The sequence below is a fragment of the Triturus cristatus genome, chromosome 5_1, assembly GCF_964204655.1.
Source record: "Triturus cristatus chromosome 5_1, aTriCri1.1, whole genome shotgun sequence".
Classification (NCBI taxonomy): Eukaryota; Metazoa; Chordata; class Amphibia; order Caudata; family Salamandridae; genus Triturus; species Triturus cristatus.
In genome coordinates, this window is record NC_140587.1 from 699252946 (window position 1) to 699274530 (window position 21585).

The 21585-nt window shown below is 42.7% G+C and overlaps 1 protein-coding gene across 5 annotated transcripts in view; it reads right to left on the minus strand.

Annotated features, from left to right (window-relative positions):
- Positions 1 to 21585, minus strand: part of SPIDR (scaffold protein involved in DNA repair) — a 2139604-nt gene that overhangs the window by 139677 nt on the left and 1978342 nt on the right. For all 5 annotated transcript variants that reach the window (XM_085605664.1, XM_085605663.1, XM_085605662.1 and 2 more), the window contains one exon: positions 4888 to 4947. In XM_085605664.1, the coding sequence (XP_085461790.1) occupies positions 4888 to 4947 (60 nt within the window). The remainder of the gene's footprint in view (positions 1 to 4887; positions 4948 to 21585) is intronic.

The following is a 21585-nucleotide window of genomic DNA, read 5'->3' on the forward strand; positions in this document are numbered from 1 at the left end:
TAGTCTTCAGTACTGAGGTACAAACTTAATGAAAACAAAACCAAAATCTTTCTGCTCACTGATCAATGCTCACAAACACAAATTCCTGCAATGTAAATACATCATCACATCCTCGGGGATTCGTTTCAATAGATTCCTTGATTTGAATGCCAAACTTAATCAAAAGCGCACCTTGAAGGAAATTAAACTTAAGAAATCTTTCTGGTCTCCACTAAACCTTTTCTTGGTGGAATACACTGACCCCATGAAGACGATATCACTTCGAAAATAATCTCTCTTATTTTCTATTCTTTCTAACTTCAATCCTTAAAGGAATTGAATACGATTCAGAAGAAAGTCTCCCGTATTTCACTTAAAAAGCATCAACAATCAAGGTCTAACCCTTGGAAAAAGAAATCTGCAGCTGCAGTTCTATTACCTCGAAGGGGAGTAAATTATGACTTTTCCAAAACCATGCTTGTAAACCAGCGCCAATCGCAGGTTTCCAGGCATACTCCATGAAAGATTTAGTTGTTTCCTTTTTCTCAAGTGAAAACATACCAACGGATATATTTCGGTATGAAAAAAAAGGAGTATGTGATTATGCATTTGAAACTTTTTTCTTCAATACGGGAAAAAAAATGTTTTTCCGCATAGAAAAACAGCTTTCTCTAAGTCCCCAACGATTTTGAATTCCCTTTGCGATTGCTCCCGGGAAATAGATATATTTCTACCCTTGGCAGGAGTAAATTAGAAAAAAAAATTCTGGGTATACAATGGCTTGGAGAGGAGTCTGTAAATATCCACACATATTTACATTTGTAGGTGGTCTCAAACTTTTAGTGCATTCCCACCTTGAAATTCAAACTCTCCTCCCACAGGAGGAAACGTATATACAAGTAAACCTATGAATGAGTAAATATATTTAGAAATGCAAAACCAACGTCTGTAAATTACAAAAGTTGGTTACCACTTGTCAATGATGATTTTGCATGTGCAAGTCTAAATTACACGTGTAAATAGCTTTGTGAATGAGGGCCTAAGTACCCATTATTTAACAACTTTTTCTAGATACTCCCACATCTCCTCCTGTGATAACTCTTGAATCTACCTTAATAGAACCTTTCCCTCTGACGTTCTTCATCAATAACAAGTCGCTGAAGACCACTGTAGGTTTAGATCACCTATAGCTGTAATGCACTCTTTCGTGGACTCCATGTTTAAAATCTCACCAACCGTCTTCTAAATTGAATTTAAGTTCCCATAATTGGTTACCCTTTAAAATAGCCACGATCTCCTGTCCGGATGATGAACCCATCAAATTCATGAGATGTGGATATAAATGTTGACAAACCAAGTGTGACATACTGCTACAAAATAATTTGATACATCTATTGTTAGATAGCACTGTCTGCATTCCTTTTCAATCTACTGGATCTTGAGTCCTTACTGTATATACTTCTTTACACACAATTTCACTGTCATTGAACCATCTGCACTATATGTTCACATTTCCTGTAATTTGCTACCATTCTTAGTGATGCTATATGCTCAGAAGAGACTTGCCTTTGACTAATTAAATTGGTTTCTTTTTCCTATTTTCTAAAGGCCTAATTAATTTTCCTTCATTTGTTGAAAGGTATTCACTCTTGGGTAGAAAAGCAATTATATACAATTATTAAAAGAAATCTGTTAGGGAATACTGTCAATGATGCACTTGTATATATAGTTCCCATATGAAATATCAGGTTTTCCCCCCGTCACATTCATTGTGAAACAGCTATGGTAACCACTGGCAGGCTTCCTTGACAACTACAAGCGTACTATGAAAAAGCAGCAACTGGACCTTCCAGAAGGATGAGGTTAGTAAACCACCTAGAAGAGTTTTTCTTTCAGTCTGAAAGCAACTTCTTTGATCACAATGTCTCTGATAATTACCACTTTATTGGTTAAACTGTTTTTGATAACATACCCATTTCTCTCTTAAATTAATGAAACATTCACCAAGTCAACTTTTTTTTGATCTTTTTCATTCCCCCAAATACAAACGCTTTTAAGATATTGCCCATTTGTTCCTGATTCAGATGTTCATGGGCTCACATTCCAGAAAAACTCACTTGCTTTAGATTTGTTGTCTCTCGTTAGAAACCCTTGACCCTACGACTCCATACTGTCCCTAACCTTTCCCAAAACCACTGCTGTGTTATTCATACAATAAAGGATTCCTAGAGGAAATCACATCAGTGTGTTTCTCATAGGTTATACTGCGTTCATATAAACAGATGTGTCCAGACACTAAATGAATTAGATATGGAATGAACAGAAAAGACCAGGAGCAAGTGGAAATACTATCTAATCAACTCATATTATTATGCGGATAATCATGTTAGGTGGAAAAATAGGAAAACACACCTGTCCAACAATCCCTTATGTAACCAGTTCTAGGTCACCACCCTTTACACTTCTGACTACTGACAATCATGGAAGATCTCACCTCCCTGCTTTTCCCATGGGATACATCCTGTTATCTACTTTTACAAATGTCCATTCAACTAACAAACGTTCTTATTTGGTATATCATTAAATGTGTTTCAACTTGTTTTTCCACACTTCTTTCAATGTAGTTTTACGATTTCATTGTAAAGATAACCTTGGTTTCTATATGTTTTTTTATTTCGTAAAGAACAGAAACACCCTGTTTTCTGGTCAAGATAACTATTGAAAAATACAAAACAATTAAAATGTACTATTCAAATAGTGTAACATGAGACTAGCATGGGAATGTGGTAAACGGCACAATGAATTTACTTGGGGCAACGTCAAAACTGTGATGGTATGTGTGCTTGATTCAGGCAATGTGAAACAGGCAAAGGAATGTGGAAAGAGGCATGGCAATTTTTTTTTAACTGTCAAGACAATCTGTAGTAAAAGGGAATGGTAAAGTGAAAATTGTCTGGACGCAGTGCAGAATCTGGCATGGATATTTTCTTGGTGCAATGCAGGGCTCGAGTCGGGGTACCACGCGGGTGGACGGCGTCCCCCCACTTATTTTACCGGGTTTTTACCGGGTGGACGCCGTCCACCCTGCCCAAAAGATGGAGCCGGTACCCGAGCCTGCGCGCGCGCTCAGCACTCACCAAACCTAACCTTCTATTGTCGAGAGAGGGCGAACAGAGCTCTTTAAGTTGTTTCACGTTGATGGAGCCGTTCAGTATGACAGACGGGCGCTCGTGGTCGTATGTTAGAAAAGGTCAGTATGTGTTTATGCATTTCAGACGGAGACCGGCAAATTTACTGTGGGCAATAAATACGCACCGAACAAGCGCATCTTTAATTTCCCCGCTCCTTTGAGTGTCAATACGGTGACTAATTCCAACGTAAACATTCTCCTTTTCCCTTTGAACCTGCCCCCATCGCCTTCTAACCTTTGTTAATTAGTGGGGACTCCATCTCGTGACGTCACGTCCGGCTGTGAGGTCACTTCCGGTGACACCACCTAACTTGGAGCGTCCCCCCACTTCTTTTTTTGGGACTTGTGCCCTGGTGCAATGTAATACTGGTATGGCAATTTTCCAGAAGCTATGTGAAACTGGCCTGGCAATGTATGCTTGACTAGGGAAATATGAAATGACATGGCAAATTGAAACAAACATGGCAGTTTGCTGGAAGCAATGGAGATGAAGGCTTCACAAAGTGTGCTTTAAAACACTAGCATCTTTTAAGGTCCTAATTCCTCATGTTCTGTATGTTATTTTCTAACTTTTTCAAAAGTAAATAAACTGTTTTGAATCAAAAACACAGTTTCGTTCACACTTTAGCATGGTTCTTTCACACTTTAGCATGCTGGTACACAAAACGATGTCGAACTGAGAGTGTCGTTCTTAATACAGATATGCCACTAGAACCAAGGTAAAACAAAATGTGGAAACAGTCAAGTAAGTCTCGGATGACAAAAAGAGGCATGGTGGATTTCATATACTATCTGTGACTTGCTTCAGTAGGTAGGCAGGCACAGTAGTTCAGTGGACCCAGAACCTGTTGCACAGATCTAGCTGTAATCTGCAGGCAACGGGTTTTAATCTCAGCAGGACTGACACGCCTTTACAATCCTTTCCCTGTATATAAAACGTCCATATTAATTGAATAAAAATAACATTTATTATTTCGAGCACAGCAAACTTACTTTTTGATGTGTGCATTATAAATAGACAATTGCATGTACAAACAGCTGTGCCAACAGGCACAGGGCTTGGCTGCAGAACAAATAATGCAAAGTAACGTAGGGGAAGAAAAGGGTGAAGGAAAGATTAAAATGCAAGGGTGAGAAAGGAGGGAGCGCACAGTACAAGGAAGCAACACTCCCATCCCAAAAACATTTGTTGAATCTGCACCGTTTTGAGGTTTTCCCCAAATTACTGTCCGGGTGTAGTATTTAAAGACAAGGCAGGACGCATAATGTTACTTTGCCTAAGGCTAGGGCTGGGATGTGTGATTACAACTATTGACGTCATTCCACTTAATGATCAAGGTCTTCGGTGCCCTGGGGAGGAGGAGTGACAGGGGACTGAGATAAGGGAAGGGGAGGGGAGGGCTGTACGCCTCAGAAAATGAATGCTTCTTGACTTACCCTCACCCGAGCCTGGGCCTCCCTGGACTTACTTACATTCAACCACCAAGAAACAGATACCTCTCATAGGCTTTTGGGGTCAACTTCCGAACCCTCAAACTCCCCAAAAGGCGCCCTTCAGTCTACAAACAGTTACCTCCGTTGATTTCAATGAGCTCCCCCCAAAATAAGGTGACTTCGCATTCTCTGCAGGCCCCACGGCCCGAGCCGCCCAAATGATAGATAACACCGCCAATGATCGATCGAGGCGTGCACGGGAGCTGTGCGTGCCATTACGTTACCTGCCGCCTGCCGTACACGACGGTTGCACAGAAGCTGCAGCGCTGACTGCACCCGACGACCTGTAAGAGAAGAGCAGAATGAAATATTCAACATTACTGCGGTCACGGAGGGCTGGCCGGAAACCTTTTATGTTACAATGAAAATGAAAACAAGTCTGCCGTAAATGATACCTTTATAAAGCTATCCAGGACTTGTCGAAACACTAACATCTTCAGAAGTGACGAACATGCATTTTATATCACGATGCCAAAGTTGCTCGACGCACACACTAATCTGTTGAACAAAGAGCTGCACAGAGGTGCGCGGGGCTCTGTAAGGTCGAGCCAGATGCCTGGCTCTTCCTCAGCTCGGGTAATCTTAGACCCTCGAGCACAAAACGAGCCCAGCTTTAATGTGCCTTCTGCCCGCCTCCCACACTGCCCGTGCCAAGAATTGAGGAAAAAACATTGACCTTTAACAGGAGAGAGATAACAGATAGCCATCTAGTGGGTGAATGGCACAATGTGGAATTAAAAAACCTAGAAATGTTGCCGCCTTCACTGCTTGGCCAGACTGTGTGCAAATAATTTCTTTTTACCATGTTTCCTTTTTTCCTTATTGCAGGAGACAGCACTTTGAAATACAAGAGTTCAAAGTGTATGCTATCAAAGCATCTCTCTTGTGTCTGATTTAAATAGACTATAATGTTGCTCCATGTACCAATGCAGACCACATACAGGAAAGCGAACACGACACCTGACTTGTCTCCAAACGCACTAATGGCATGATGGTGGGAGGGGGAACATGAATATTTTTTAATCTATGTATAAGAACTGTCACTTTTAACAAATGTCTGGTAATGCGGTGAAATAATCGATGTGCTAAGCTGAAAAACTTCTGCATTATAATGCATTTTCTTGAATTTTGAAGACTATCACATTTTCTATATAGTGTTTATTGCACAGTTTTAGAGACGAACGTTTTCAGGGCTCGGCTTGTGCATGGGTTCTTAGATCCAGAGCCGCACCCTTGGCCAGTTTTCTCCCCCCACACTATGGCAGTTTTCCCCTATCAGTCATTAGTTTTTTATTTTTCAAAAACAAACGTCTTCTTTGGGAGTTTGTTTTTGAAAAATGTTTAAAAAAATTGGAAAAGTTTGATGGCTGTCTGCCATGTTTGACAGAGATACCTGTCAACCGTTTCCTTTAACAGTAGTTCCTGCCAATGTGTAGACATGTTTGCGGGGCAAGTGGACATCTCTAAATTTGGCAGATGGAGTAAAGCAGGGTTGTCAGACAAAGTCTTCCACCACACTGTCTGCCTTTATTCCATCCGCTAAGCCCTAAATCGAGTGTAGAGTGGCATAGTGGGCGAAAAATGATGGGTTGGAATGATACTCTGAGTGTTGCCAGGGGCAAGCATTCATCTCATCACCTTCTACATGTCTGATGGCCAGCCTATTATTGTCAATGTTGTGAATTCCACAAAGTAGTAACTTTGCATCGCTTCAGGGAGTACTTCTATGGGTGCAGATTTACTATTTTTTGGTAAGCTGTTCCCTACATATATTTAAGTTGTTCATCTAAAAAAATGAACAAGTTAAAATTTTGTAGCAAAATCAAGACGAGAAAAACCAACAAAGACACAGCAGACCCGATACAGGGCCCACAGACCGAACTACCAGGCTAAAAATGCATTTATTTGTGGGGATTCACATCCCAGCCCCCCTCCTCCCCAGTACCTATGTAACACACCATGGGATAGGCTCTGTTTATGCAACTTGCTGGCATGTTCAGGCATAGGTAAGAAACCTGAACATGGGACATGAATGAGCCATGTCTGGAACATTAACATTCAGATAGTCACACTTAACATTAACATGGGAACACACCTCTTCACACAGAGAGCAGGTAAAGAGTTGTCCTGTGGTACTGAATTTCAGGAAAAATTAATAACATAATACAACAATCATTGGCAAAGTCTTCCACCACACTGTCTGCCTTTATTCCATCCGCTAAGCCCTAAATCGAGTGTAGAGTGGCATAGTGGGCGAAAAATGATGGGTTGGAATGATACTCTGAGTGTTGCCAGGGGCAAGCATTCATCTCATCACCTTCTACATGTCTGATGGCCAGCCTATTATTGTCAATGTTGTGAATTCCACAAAGTAGTAACTTTGCATCGCTTCACGGAGTACTTCTATGGGTGCAGATTTACTATTTTTTGGTAAGCTGTTCCCTACATATATTTAAGTTGTTCATCTAAAAAAATGAACAAGTTAAAATTTTGTAGCAAAATCAAGACGAGAAAAACCAACAAAGACACAGCAGACCCGACTCAGGGCCCACAGACCGAACTACCAGGCCAAAAATGCATTTATTTGTGGGGATTCACATCCCAGCCCCCCTCCTCCCCAGTACCTATGTAACACACCATGGGATAGGCCCTGTTTATGCAACTTGCTGGCATGTTCAGGCATAGGTAAGAAACCTGAACATGGGACATGAATGAGCCATGTCTGGAACATTAACATTCAGATAGTCACACTTAACATTAACATGGGAACACACCTCTTCACACAGAGAGCAGGAAAAGAGTTGTCCTGTGGTACTGAATTTCAGGAAAAATTAATAACATAATACAACAATCATTGGCAAAGCCAAAAGGTCTGGCCTTTGCGATCTATTGGCTTTGCAAAAAAAGAAACGGTGTGATGAATTAATGAATTTATTAACCATGATACAGTTAATTAAAACTTTTACATGACAAACATGATATAAGGGTGCGAATAGCAAATGGAAAGCCAAAAAACATGCACACAGTCAAAGGACTCTTTTAAAATCATAAAATAGCTATACACTATTAGTGTCATCAGATGCCCGGTGTGCCTTGGCTTAACCCTCCTCAGGCTGTGCAAGAAGCTAAGACGACGAGTTAAAAAAGAACTAGAGGTCAGTCAGTGATAACAGTCCAATAATGCAATGGTGCACATAATAAAAGGGGCAGTGCATGAAAAGTGCAACTGAGCATGCGCGATGGCCACGGCAATAGCACTTGCGTCCTTCATGAGGTGCAGACAAATAACATCAGAGCAGTTATTCATTTCATTTACCCCCAGCATGTCATTATCGTGACACACAAAGTTAACGTGTCAGTGCCTGGAAAGTGGAGCAAAGATGTACTCCTCAGGGTCGTGTGCGCCAGCTTTAAGCAATTTCTCAGCAATGATGATGAAGTTAACCAGGCAAATTCGTACCTGGGAACTCGAGCCTTCCAGACAGAACAGAAGGACCTGGCAGCATGTCCTTGTTACGGGATTATTATAGATGTTAGGTAGGAGCTTTCTGCGTGCAGATTGCAAGGTGGGGCATATGCACAATATGTGCAAAAAGGTTTCTTCTGGACCCAGGCACAGCCTGCATAGCGCCAAACTAGGCTTTGGGGCCCACGATGGCAGTCCATCACTTGTTGGTGTTAGGCCGAACCTCAGCACTAAAAACCTGGACTTATGGAAGCCTTTGAATGTTTCAAACAAATAACTCTGTGAGTTTGGCGAATTGTATGTATTTATACACGCCCGCCAGTGTTTGTGCTTTTTAAAGCGCTCCTTATCTTTCGTCACAACAATAGTTTTGTTTGTTTCTTCATTGCGAGTTTAAAAGCATAATGAGGTATGTTCGCTTCCCAATGGTGATGAGCATCCAACGTATCTAAAGCCTCATCTTTTAGCGTGCTGCCATATTGAATTTCTTTCCAGATGAGTGATTTTTACTGTGGCCAGCACGTCCTCTCTAATAGAAGACATGTACTTAAGAAGGATGCTTTGTTGTATCAGTCCTGGCTCTTGTAATGCGAATTCTAAACAAATCTGTGCGGGTGAGGTATCCTGCGTAAAATGGAATTTGAGGTAGAAAACGTTTCACAGAGTTGTTCAAAAATGAGTTTAGCTTCCCCATAAGCTAACATTGGGATCAGTTTTGCTTTGACTGCCAACAGGATTGGTTTCCAATTTGGCATTGGGATTTTATTATGTAGTTTTTTTGCAAAGCGACAATGAGTGAAGCCAAATGAGAATTTAGCGTGTTTGGATGAAGTCTGAGGGAGAGGCGATCTTGGAGCCAGACCCCTAGATATTTATATCTGGAGCTTTTTTCCACCAAATTGCCTCCCAGATACCATTTTCCTTCTTCTTGTGAGCACCTCCGAAGATTACTATTTTGGTTCCATCTGTGTTGACAGTCGTCCATTTTTTGCGCAGTAGACGGCCAATGCGTACAAGTTTTCTAATCCGATTGGGGTTAAGTTCATAAGAACTAGGTCGTCTGCATATTGCAGTGACATCAGCAAATGTGGCCCCAGTTTTGGAGGATGTGAGTGTGCTCGTCCAATGTTTTGCTCAGATCTGAAATAAAGAGATTGAACACAATAGGGGCAAGCACACACCCTTGTTTAAGATCTTGCCCAGTTGTTATTGCCGAGGATAGGTCCTTAGCCGTGCCAAGGCTCACCTGTGTCCAGGATTCGGAATACAAAAGCTGCACCACTTGTAGAAGATTTGCCAGGATATTACATGATGACAATTTGTACCACAGCACATTCCTATCCACGTGGTTGAAATCTTTTGAAAAATCCCTAAAATTTGTGTAAAGCAGTTGCTTTTTCTGAGGGTATTTCTTTATAAGCATAGAAAGTGTCAGGAGATTATCAGTCGTGCTTGAGTCGAAAACCAGTTTAATTTAGTGGAATCAGACCGGTTTCTTTTGGCCAATCTTCCAGTTCTTATAACAAGATGCTGGCAAAAATCTTTGAATCATTCAATAACTGTCTGGTTCCAAGAAGGGGTCATTTTTTAGGTCTCGCCTGACCCAGCACTTGCGCTGGTCTGGCAAGACTTTAAGTAAGGGCTTCAAAAAATGCTACCACCGGCTACAGCTTGCAGTGCATGTGCGCGGGCGCGCGCTTGAGCAGAGGCGCCATATGGCATTCCTCATGCTCATTAAGCGCATCGCTCGCCGCGTGCTTGATCGCGATCACTTTCCCGTCGTGCGACGGCCGCGTGCGCACCACACAAGAGACTATCACTGCCACCCCGTGGCCTTAAATAGCAACGGCATCTCCTGTATTGTATGCTTTGTATGCCTTACAGCGCACACCACCTATACTGCTTGTTTTAGCAGAATTCACTTCAGGCAGATTTTTTGCATATATACGCATGCCGCTCTTAGGCGCTTTCACCCCGAGTTGTAGTTTTGTACTATTATCGGGTCTCAGCAGCATTCGCTTAGGCAGACTTTCTGTATATATACGCATGCCACTCTTAGGCCCCTCAGCCCGATTTCTGTTTTGTACTAGTATCGCTTGTCTTAGCAGCCTTAGTTTAGGCAGATAATCTGTTTATATACGCATGCCGCATTTAGGCGTGTCCATACGGGTTTCTTTTTTGTGCCATAAACGCGCCGACCCCACAGTGTTTGATTTTATATTTACCATCTGCACCACCGCTGCTACTATGGCCAGGACCCATGCGCCCCCACTACTAACTCTAGGTACGTCAATACAGTGGCATCTCGCTTTTGGGACCTTATAAGTATTTAGTTATGCAGCACAATATCCTTGGTGCAACAACTGTTGCATGGCTAAACACTTATAAGGTCCCAAAAGCGAGACCTATTGGCTATGCCAAAGCTTGTTTTTAGATAGGGTTGGGAGTAGATCCGCACCAAGACTCTGGTATGGAATTTTCTTGGAGGCAGAAATTGTACAGTTGGAGAAGTAATTTACTCCACCAACCCGGATCATGCTTGTAGATCGAGGCTGGCAAACTATTTGGGCCCAGCGCCTCATTTCATATGATATTCTTAATTTGTGCTTCAATTGTAGTGTGAGAAAAGGAAAAAGTTGGACTGTCGCCCTTGCTATCTATGTACAATGCTGTTTGTTCTCAATAGTGATACAGAGAGCCGATATGAGTTAGCCAGGCATGTTGCGGAACATGGCTGCCAGGGTCAGAAGTGGGGCCATGCTCTAGCTAGTTAATCAGGGGCCACAAAATGTAGTTATTATTTGATTTACAGGCTTGTAGAATTTTGACCCAGTCTTGCTCGCTCCATATACGCTTTGCCTCCCAAGTTGCTTTTTAATGCTCTTTCCTTAGCTCTATTAATGCAGGCACGTGAAATCCAAATACTTGTAGGTATTGCTTTGCCTTCACTGCTTTTAGTGCATGTTTCTGATGTTTAAGTGCGCTATTTTGGCCAAACGTTGGTGGGTCAGCCACTGCCATTTGTTTGCCCCCAGGAAACTTTTAAGTTCTTCTTGCATAATTTCCCAGGCAGCCAGAAGATTCTGCAGATTATATCTGCTTTATGGATCGGTCCGTTTCCAGCACTCATATTTTTCCTGGGCTACTTCCGATCATCTTACTCGAACCTATTTTCGTCCTCTGGGCAACATGTTTGTTGTCATTTAAGATCTCCACCATAAAGGGCTGGTGATCACTTTCACGGCGATCTTCCATTATGAACATTGGGACCCCTTAGAAAACGTAAAAGGAGACAAACATCTAATTCAGCACTGACTCCACTGACTTGTTTTTTCATGTCGCCGCCATTGGGCAGTCTGTGGCAAACCTGTTTAAAACTTTAAGGCCCGTGGCTTCAATCTTGAACAGCAACTGATGGTCAAAACTTTCCGATTTTGCATATTTTGAAACCTGCTCGAGTATGCTATGGCTTATGTCCAGAGCCCGCCCTTCTTTGCTACTCTTGTGATAGTTTGCCAAGTTTAGATTGAAGTTGCCAGCCAATATCCATTCAGTGCATGGATAATGGTTATTTAATTTGAGCAATACATGTTCCAGGGATGCAATTGCCTTCGAGCCTCCTTTAGAATCAGGTAGATGTTCACGATTAAAACCGTTTTTTTTTAAATTTCTGATTTCCAGTCATTAAGTCGTACTGCTTGCATGAAGGAGGAGTCTGTTTTCAACTCCATTGTATTTAAAGCTTTGATGAGGGTCACATAGATGCTCAGCTTGCCTTTAGCTCCACTGTTTACAACAGGTTTATAGAATTGTAAATAACCCATAAGTGGCGTTTCTCCACGGCTCCAGGTCTCCTGGAGACATATTATATCTAATGAATGTAAATGGGTTTCAAGTTCAGGGTCTAGTGCAATGTTGCCTGCTCCTGCGATGTTCCATGATATCAGGGCGATCTTGCTGTTGAGGCAAACAGTGGAACAACTTGTTGAATCCCGGGTGCTAGGATCATTTGTGGAGAGCTTCTGTAAGCCAACCAGTGTTAAAAATGTATAGTGATGTCAGTACACTGCATCTAGCTCCGTGCATTGTTGATATGGTGACTTTCATATTGTGCCATTTTGTTGTGATTTAACTGAGGTATCTTTCGTGCTTATTAACACCGATTGTCTGGTTCTCAGTGGGCTACGTTCATCTTCTTGAGTAATTTCTGTTGGCTTTGGATTGAGCACATATGGGTATTTCTCTGGGTCAAACAACGCAAGATGATTAACCATTCTTCCAACAGGGCTCTGTGGCTAAGTATAAGACCCATCATTCTTGCGTCATGAAAGCGTATTTCAGAGAATTCCAGTTTCTCCACTGTACCTGGCGCCAGGAATGCTATATAGTCCAAATCCTTATTATTTATTCTACCTAGGCCTGAAGGACAGAACAGATTTTGAGTATGTTTGACCTGTTTACAATGTCCCAAGGGCCACAGGAGTTGTATGTAGGGTAGAAAGCTAGGATGGCAAGTAATAAAGAAGGGACAGTAATCTCATTTTTGTTGTTCACCTGTCCACGGTTAGTACTGGGAGCAGAGGGATTGGCGACATAAGGCCAATTTGACTTTTGCCTCTCTGGGCATTCTTTTATAAGGCTGGTGTGTGCTGGTGTTAAATGGGGGTTTGTTTTAGTGATCTGTCTGAGCTGGCCCTATTTGATTGGATAGCTTGTTTGTGTTTGATTTGTTTCATTGTTTTGATTTTGGCCTTCATGTTTACTATCTTCATTGGGTGGTGGTGTACTGTGCTTGTTCTCCCAAGTTTCCCATTGAGTCATTGTATTGCCTTCTAATCCAGTATCCAGATCTCGTGATTCTGTGGACCAGATAACTGCCCCCCACACACACACTCAGGTACTGTGCCACCAATCGTGCAGCTGTCTGGGGCCGGTGGGACTAGCTCAGTGATGTTTTGCCTGCCCGTTCTTTCCAGTGATTTGAGTGGGCGCTCTTTAGATGTCATCATAGGTGAGTCTCCCCTCTGATCCTTAAGGACCTTGTGGTATGTTTATTTCTTTCGAATTCAGTCTAAGTTGAAGGCGCCCTGTCAGCTCACGAGTTCCTGTGATGCACTGCTTGAGGGCCTTTGTATTGAGGAGTGTGAGGCATGTTCGGCCATGCTATATTGCTTACATCGATCGTTACACTGTGTTTTGTGGATATCTTTGTTTGCTCCGGGAGCTGCCAGCCAGCTTTAATATTTTGAACGTGTTTGAAGAGTGTATATATTTGCGGGCCTTGCAGTGCCTCAAGTTTTCTGGAGTCAAGCATCCTGGTTTTGTGTTTTTAGGTCTCGCTGAGTCAGCGCGCATGCGCAGCTCGGAGAGACTTTAGTAGGTGAGTTTTCAAAGTGCTGGTGGCTGGCGACAAGCTTGCGTACACGTGCGAACCGCCAGCCTTCAGCAGCACTTTGAAAACTCACCTACTAAAGCATGTCTTGAAGCGTGTTTTCTTTACTTTTGGTATAATCGCGGCACCCGCGCTTTATTTTTAATGTTATAAGTAAAGCACGGGTACCGCGATTATACCAAAAGTAAAGAAATAGAAACAAACATCTATTTCTTTACTTTTGCAATAATCACAGCACCCGCGCTTTACATTTAACATTAAAAGTAACGTGGGGGTGCCGCGATTATAGCAAAAGTAAAGAAATAGATGTTTTTTTCTATTACTTTACTTTTGGTATAATCGCGGCACCCGCGCTTTACTTTTAATGTTATAAGTAAAGCACGGGTGCCGCGATTATACCAAAAGTAAAGAAATAGAAACAAACATCTATTTCTTTACTTTTGCTATAATCATGGCACCCGCGCTTTAGATTTAACATTAAAAGTAAAGCGCGGGTGCCGCGACTATAGAAAAAGTAAAGAAATAGATGTTTTTTTCTATTTCTTTACTTTTGGTATAATCGCGGCACCCGCGCTTTACTTTTAACATTAAAAGTAAAGCGTCGGTGCCGCGATACTTGTTTGTCAGGGAACCAGGTAGCAAATTACTGCTGCTCCATACAGCTCAAAAGTGGATTTGCTCTACCTGTATTTCTATTTTCTTTTTATTTACTGATCTATCTAGGCAGCTGCTCTCAATATTTTGTAGGGGTGCATGCACACAAGAGCATGTGCACTTCTTCAAAATGATTCAGGTGCTTCATTCCTTTTTTTAATTTTATAATCTTTTCACCATGCAGCACATCATCTTGCCACTGCTTGTTCGCCATGGCTAAAAGACATTGGCAAAGCAAATAAATCCCAAAGGCGAGATTTGATGGCTTTGGCAATGTTTTTGCTTTTTAGCCACACAAGAAGCTGGTCTGTGCTTTTTTTTAATTTTGAGAGCGATACATGGAGTCATCTTGTGAATATCCTCAGTGAGACAGTTTATTCAAGTTGTGGCTCTCGATCATTGAGGCTGGACTTGAAAGGAGGCCATGAACTGTAGGGAGAATAGAAGCCAGGTAATGCGAGAAAAACAAACAGTGTAAATCCCATTGAAAAACAGATGAGCAACATGAATGTAAAGAGACAGCTTCTACCTCTACAGTGCAATGTGGGATTATGCCGTTTTACATTTTTTTTTTACTTCCTTTGCTTCCCTTTTTGTATCCTAAGGTATTGAATGATATTTCAGGTGGTGCTGAAACCAACTAGACCCAAAAGCAATGTTCTGTTCCTTGTTAAACTGATGCTACATCAGTGGCTTCAAGTATCCAAGAAGATAAGGAGGTGCATGTCTTATGCAGAATCGACACCTGTATCAGGACTCCCAAATTTTAGAAAGGTAGCCTTTTTAATTAACATCAAATAATGAAAGGATGGCTGATGTACACATAGAGGGGATGCATTTCTCAGTAACACTTCTATTTTTCATCCAAACACAACAGGTGTAAAGTATTTCACATAAAGGATATTTGAAACTACAAATGATACATGTGAACCTTTGCTAACAGACCAAAGCCAACAGACATGCGCAGCACGCTGGTATAAGAGACATGGAAGGGAAGTTCATATCCAAGATGTACACATTTAGGAGCAAAGATGGAGAACATGCCACAAGCAGTTTGGGACCAGTGGAATATTGAATTCAGGGAGTTTCTTTTGGAACTACGAAAGCCTCAAATAGTGCACAGCTTAAATTGACACTCTTCAGTTTAGCACACGCACATACAGCACTTCGTTCAAGCTGCAAAAAATAATAATGGGCGTATTTGAAGACCCTACAGAAGTAACTTCGGTGACACCCCCTGGCCACCTTACTTTCCTGGAGTTTCTACGCTTAGCATAGCAAGGTTATGCGATAGATGCTCTCGGAGAAGTGAGGTCAGTTAAGAAATTCTTATACTTGACCTCCGAATTGAAGGTGTACAAGTTTATAAAGAGTTAAACAAATAGTTTAAGGCATAATGAGCCCCCATAATAAGCACATCATTTTAGAACCTACGCCTGCCAGCTCTTTCCTGCTCAATGACAAGAGACTGGTCAGAGTGTAAGAGCTTTAGAAAAAGAAATTGCACTAACACAGCAAGCACTAAAGCCCGACCATATGCCCATGTGATAAAGGCTTCCCGAAGTAGACAAGATATGAAAGTGGTGGCACTGCCAACTCAGGACTTGTGTAGTCAGCTAGCATGAGTAATAAAAACAGTACCCATGCATGCCAGAGTGGAGGAGCTAATCTCAGGACTATGCAGATAATGAGCTCAACAAGCCATGTTGGAGCTACTTCCTTCCCAAACTCAGGGAAATTATGCAATCCGTAACAAGCATTGGCAAAACCAATAGGTCTCACTTTAATCTAAGCAGCAAAATATTGCAAAGTAGATGCTCTTAAAAATGGGCCAATATTTTGGGTGTATCATAAGGAAGCATGCGTGTGTGCACATCTTTACTTTGTGATGAAAAGAAGCTATAAATCCAACATGTTATCAAGACAGCAAAGTTTAAAAAATAATAATAATTGCGAAATTAAATAATTGATTAGCCTTAGACTGTAATAAAGACTAAAGGAGCTATTTTCTAAACAAAACAAGCATTGACATAGCCAATAGGTCTCGCCTTTGGGACCTTATAAGTATTTAGTTATGCAGCACAATATCCTTACTGCAACAACATTAACTTTTGCATGGCTAAACACTTATAAGGTCCCAAAGGTGAGACCTATTGGCTATGCCAATGCTTGTTCATTAAGTTTTCTCAGCCTTTTTTTATTTTTCCTTAAGAGCACAGGTTGGAACTGGCACTCAAAAATTACGCTCTCCTGGGGAGATTCAGCTTTTCCTTAATCGGTTTCTGATGGGTTTGCAATTGACTCATTTTGAGTTGGATTATCTATTGAGTTAACGGTTAAAGATTTTTTCCTGTTTCTTCTGCTTTTGACTTCAATGGTGGCTCCTGGAGAGGAGGAGGAACCATCTCTGTTTGACTAGGGAATTGCATTGTGTTTTTAACATCATATTTCTTTGCTTGTGTATAGTGCCAGATGTTTGATAGTGGTTCTTGTTTTTCGTGGATTAAGACTGCTTGATTTATTCCCTTTATCATGTTTTTCATGATGTCTGGTAATTTATATAGTTTTTCCACTACTGGACTACAGCTGAGGACTCTACTACCTCCCCCACATTGTTTTGAGCTCTTGTTATCAAGGAATTCAATCTTTCCAATTTAGCGTAGACTGACATCGTATATAATGCTAACATTTGTAAGACTGATATCTTTATATCCAGTTTGTCAGTGTTCATGGTGGTTGTAGTTATTAATGCAGATAATATTCTGTAAAACCTAATCCAATCTAATCCATTACATTTCACTTTTTCAAGCCTGTTCTGTGTCTCAAACTCATTTTGCCCAGCAGAAGTCGGGAATTTAAATGTGGTCCTCCAGAGTTTAAGCCCTTCTTGGTTCCGTTGCCGAGTTGACTGGAGTACCTTGGGTCCTGCTGCAATGTGGCCCCTCAAACACATGAATTGTGAGAAAAGGGTCTTTTGTGTTTATCAGTGTTTCATTTTGTTGATTTGCCTGGGGATTTGCTTTGTGCAATGAGTCTACAACACATTGGCAGGGTAATGTGGAGGTGTCGCGCTTCTGCCACGGATTCTTTCATAAGTTGATTTCAGTAGCCTCGTTTTTCGTGCTGGGGGAGGGCTTCAGTGCCACTGAGGTTCTTCAGCAGTCTAATTCAGGCTAGGTTCCTTGAAGTCAAGGCTACAAGGAAATGTTCTCTATTTCCAAGTTCAACATAATTGCACTGTCGTTTAGGGGTCTCGTGGCTAACAGGTCCCTGGTTAGATTCTTAGGATGTACCACAAGAGCATTCGGAAGTTCCTGATAGGTATTATGGGAGCTGAAGTATTTTCGTATTGTTTTTACCGCTTTAATTTGAGCTTGTTCAAGTGTTGAAGAAGTCGATTTGCCTTCAGCTTGGCGGCTTCAATCTCTCAATCAATCAGGGACTTAGAAAGCGGAGCAAACCACCTGTGAGGGTCTCAAAGCGTTGGAGTTGCTAACTGCTTCGTGGTGATCTGCTCAATCGAACAGCCAGGTCTTAAGTCCTTTCCAGTATTGCTGTAGCGCTGAGGCGGTCCTGAGGTACAGCAGGATGTTGTTCCGAGCTTTGGCTGCCAGGTGTGAGAAGAAACGTCCTCCACTGTTGCTTAGGCGGATCTGGGGATGTCTGTGAGGAAGAGGGAGGTGAATCGTAGGTGCCTGGTTGGTTGGTTGAAGATCATGCATATGTTAATGTAGGCTGGTCCTTCATTGTGCAGGGCTTTGTGTGAGTGGGTCAACATCTTGAAGTGGCTTCTTTTCTGGATCGGGAGCCAATACAGCTTCTTGAGGTGTCTGGGGAGGTCGAGGATGAGTCTTGCAGCTGAGTTTTGTATTGTCTGTAGTCTCTTCAGGAAGTGTGCAGTGATTCCTATGTGTGTTCCCGTAGCCCAGCCTGCTGGTGACGAGGGCCTGCATAAAGGTCTCTCTAGTGTTGACTGGGAACCACCTAAAGATCTTGCGGAGCATGTGTAGGACGTGGAAGCAGGCGGATGAGACTGCATTTACCTGTTTCTTCATAGATAGCTTGCTGTCCAAGATGATGTCGAGGTTGCAGGCGTGGTCTGTTGGGGCGGGGAATGGGCCAAGTTCATCAGGCTGCCATGTATTGTTCCATGGCGAGGTGTTGTTCTCAAGGATGAGGACTTCCGTCTTGTCCATGCTGAGCTTGAGACAGTTGTCCTTCATCCAGTCGGTAATGTTCCTCATACATGGGTGGAAGTTGGCTCTGGTGGAGGAGAGGTCTTCTTACAGCGAGAGGATTAGCTGGGTGTCATAGGCGTAGGAGATGATGTTAAGTCAGTGCGATCTGATGGTGTTGGACAGTGGGTTCATGTACATGTTGAAGAGAGTGGGGCTGAGGAACGATCCTTGGGGGACGTCACAGATGATCTTCTTGGGTTCCGAGGTGAACGCTGGGAAAAGGATTCTCTGGGTTCTTCCTGTGAGTTATGAGCTTAGTGCTTTTGTAATTTTGTTTTCTTGGCCTATATTATGTCCAGCGATTGACAGCAAACTCATATTCCTTTTTTTTGTAATCAGTGAAAGAGACACTTTGTTTGTTAATTTCTTTTTTCTAAACATATTTTGCACTCTGTGGTTGGCCATTAGTAGAAGAGAGCTTTGGGTTTTCATTGGAAGAGCTTTCGCACAGGTGCCCAGGTGAGAATGAAATGCGCAATGAGGCTTTAAGTGTGTGCCTTTCTTATTATTGAGGGCCACACTTATCCTCTTTCTACTTTTTTCCCGTCATTTGGAAATTATAGGTGGTATCTCCGATTTTTAAGGTTTTAGCAGAAGATAGTTTAGTAGAGGCCCGGCTTGGTTTTTTTTAAAGACGGGGACTCATGCCTCGTGCAGCCTTCGTGAAATCCGGTAGCTAGGGCACTCTTTAGCAACTGTTATTGAGAATTACTGGCAGTTTGAAAGGAAGATTTTATTTCAATAGTAGCACAGGTGCTTGACTCTCTGAATGATGCTGCTTTGGAACATTCGCTGGTATGTTGTGCCATGCCAGTTGTCAGGCGCATGACCGCACTTAGTGTTTTCCAGGTATCTTAAAACATTGATGTAAGTTAACTTGTTAACTTATTAAGACTTGTCCTCTTTCTTTCGGGTGGGAGGCACCCCCTGCTCACGCACAGGCTTGCTGGTTTTCCGCTGTCTGCCTCAGCCAGATACCAGAGCAGCTAGACCAACAGCTGTCAGCCAGCAACCAGCAGCCGTCAGTCACAAACGTGCAGCACCAGATGCCTCGTCTCCAAACGTAAGCTGAAAACCTTCAGGACTGTTGTAGGAGACCACTGTAGGTTGCACTAAGGCCCACTGGCGAACTTGGGCATGGAGGGCATGGTGGCAGAAAAAGAGGAGGGGGTTCGAACAGGAGTTATTCGGGTACTCCAGCGAGCTCCACCTAATCCTATGTGGGCCACTTGCGCAGAGTTCCAGGATCTCTCTCTGCGGTGGTTGACTACAGCCACCATACTCACCCTTAAACTCGTCCTTGGCTCGTCTCTGTGCTTCGTCGCAATGAGGTCCGAGGGAGCAGAAATGCTGCAAACACATGGTGTGCTCACCTAGACTTGTTCCACAGCAGCATGTAGCAGTTCTGCTGGTGTAGCAAGAAATCGCAGCACAATGGAAGAGGTAAGGCTCTGCCACAAACAACTTAAAAGTCAAACGGTGTGATGACAGAACTGCGACATTTTGTAGGCAGGCGCCTGAGTGTCATCATAATGCACTTGTGCCTTCAAAATAACACTGCTGCCATCTGTTTATGTATTGATCCGAGATGGCTCTCTAAATAAATTAAAAAAAGAACTAGAGCAAAAGTGTTTTTTGAGGAACAGGGGCTGGCTGAAATTTGCTACCTGGGTCTCCCGCCTACTCTAAATAATTTTAAAAAAATTGGGAAAAAAGATGACTAGGGGCAATGGAGGACCGGTTGAGGGGGAAGCAATGCTGAGTGTGTGGGGGGAAGGGGAAAATAACCACAAGAGTAAAAGTAACATGGGGCGGGGGAAAAGCATATGATTGAGAAAATAACACGGAGCCTGGGGAAAACAGGGCATTTGACGGGGGAAAAGCACACAAGATGATACAAATACATAAAGCCAAACTCCATTTTAAGTAGGCTGCAACTCCATTTTCTGTATTTTTGCAGATTCATCAACCTATCTGTCTTTGACACAGATGGCATCTCTCCTTACCCTTTCCAAGAACTGTGAAAGTGTCAGATCATTTAGATACAGACCTCAACCAAATACCTGGAACCCTGTTATCTCAATTTCAAGGTCAAACAAAGAGCAAGAGCCAAAACAGTGTAGTCTGAATTGTTATTTTTTTACATTATATGTTTAAAGGAATGCGTCTTAGATTAACATTTGGATGCTTAATGGTTATATCACACTTTCATTTGGTGATGTTGGAAATTCCATCTTAGATAAGATATACAATAAAAGGACTGCCCTTTGACCACTTGTCAGGAGAGGTCCTCCGCCCTAGATTATTGCGACCAAGATACTGTCAGAAGATCCTGTCTGCCAGAGATACTGTCATATCACACTGTGGGAGGTGGGGTCTGATATACAAACGAGGAGGCTGAATATATTTTCCAAAGACACTTGTTTTATTATCAAGATGTGGCTTATCAGTTTGCACAGCTTGTGTCTCCTCCTGTTCTTCTCTTGATGTACCACGTGTTAAACTGGACGGGGAGTCTGAAGCAGAGGTTCTTGGCTCCTCCTCGATCTTGATGGGGTCTCCCCGGAGGCTCATAGAAGAGGAAAGAAAGGGAGCAGTCAGTTGCCCTGTTGTAATAAATCTTATGGTCTTTGCCAGTCACCACACCGGGGAGTGAAATCCTGAGGGAGTGCTGTAGCCCTAAAAGAGGTACTATATATAGGTTAAGGGCGTGCTTCACACCTAGAAGTGATATATATCCAGGAAGTGCTTTAGGGCGTTCGAAAGGAAGAAAACCCACCAGTGGGTTTGGTGGCAAAATAGAAAACAGCGAATACAAGGTGCAAAAAGAGAGCAGGAGAACTGCAAAGTGACTTCTTGTGCCAGTGGACAATCCAAAACAAACGTGGTGAGATTACACTAAAATTCAGTATTGTGCCCCGTCTATTTGCTCTTCTCTACCCATGCCCCCCCTTAGTATCGCCTCCCTCCTCCCGCTCGTTTTCCCCTTTTTCCCCTGTAACGTGGTGACTCACCGGCCCCGCCGCAACTCTCCGGAGTTGCGGCCGCTCTTCTGCCTCCTCCGGTGGGGACCACCACTCCTCGCTCCACCGGTCTTCAGGATCCTCTTCTTCTTCCCGGTCGTCCTCGGTCTCCGCGTCTTCCTGGGTCTTTGCGTCGTCCTCGCCAGGTG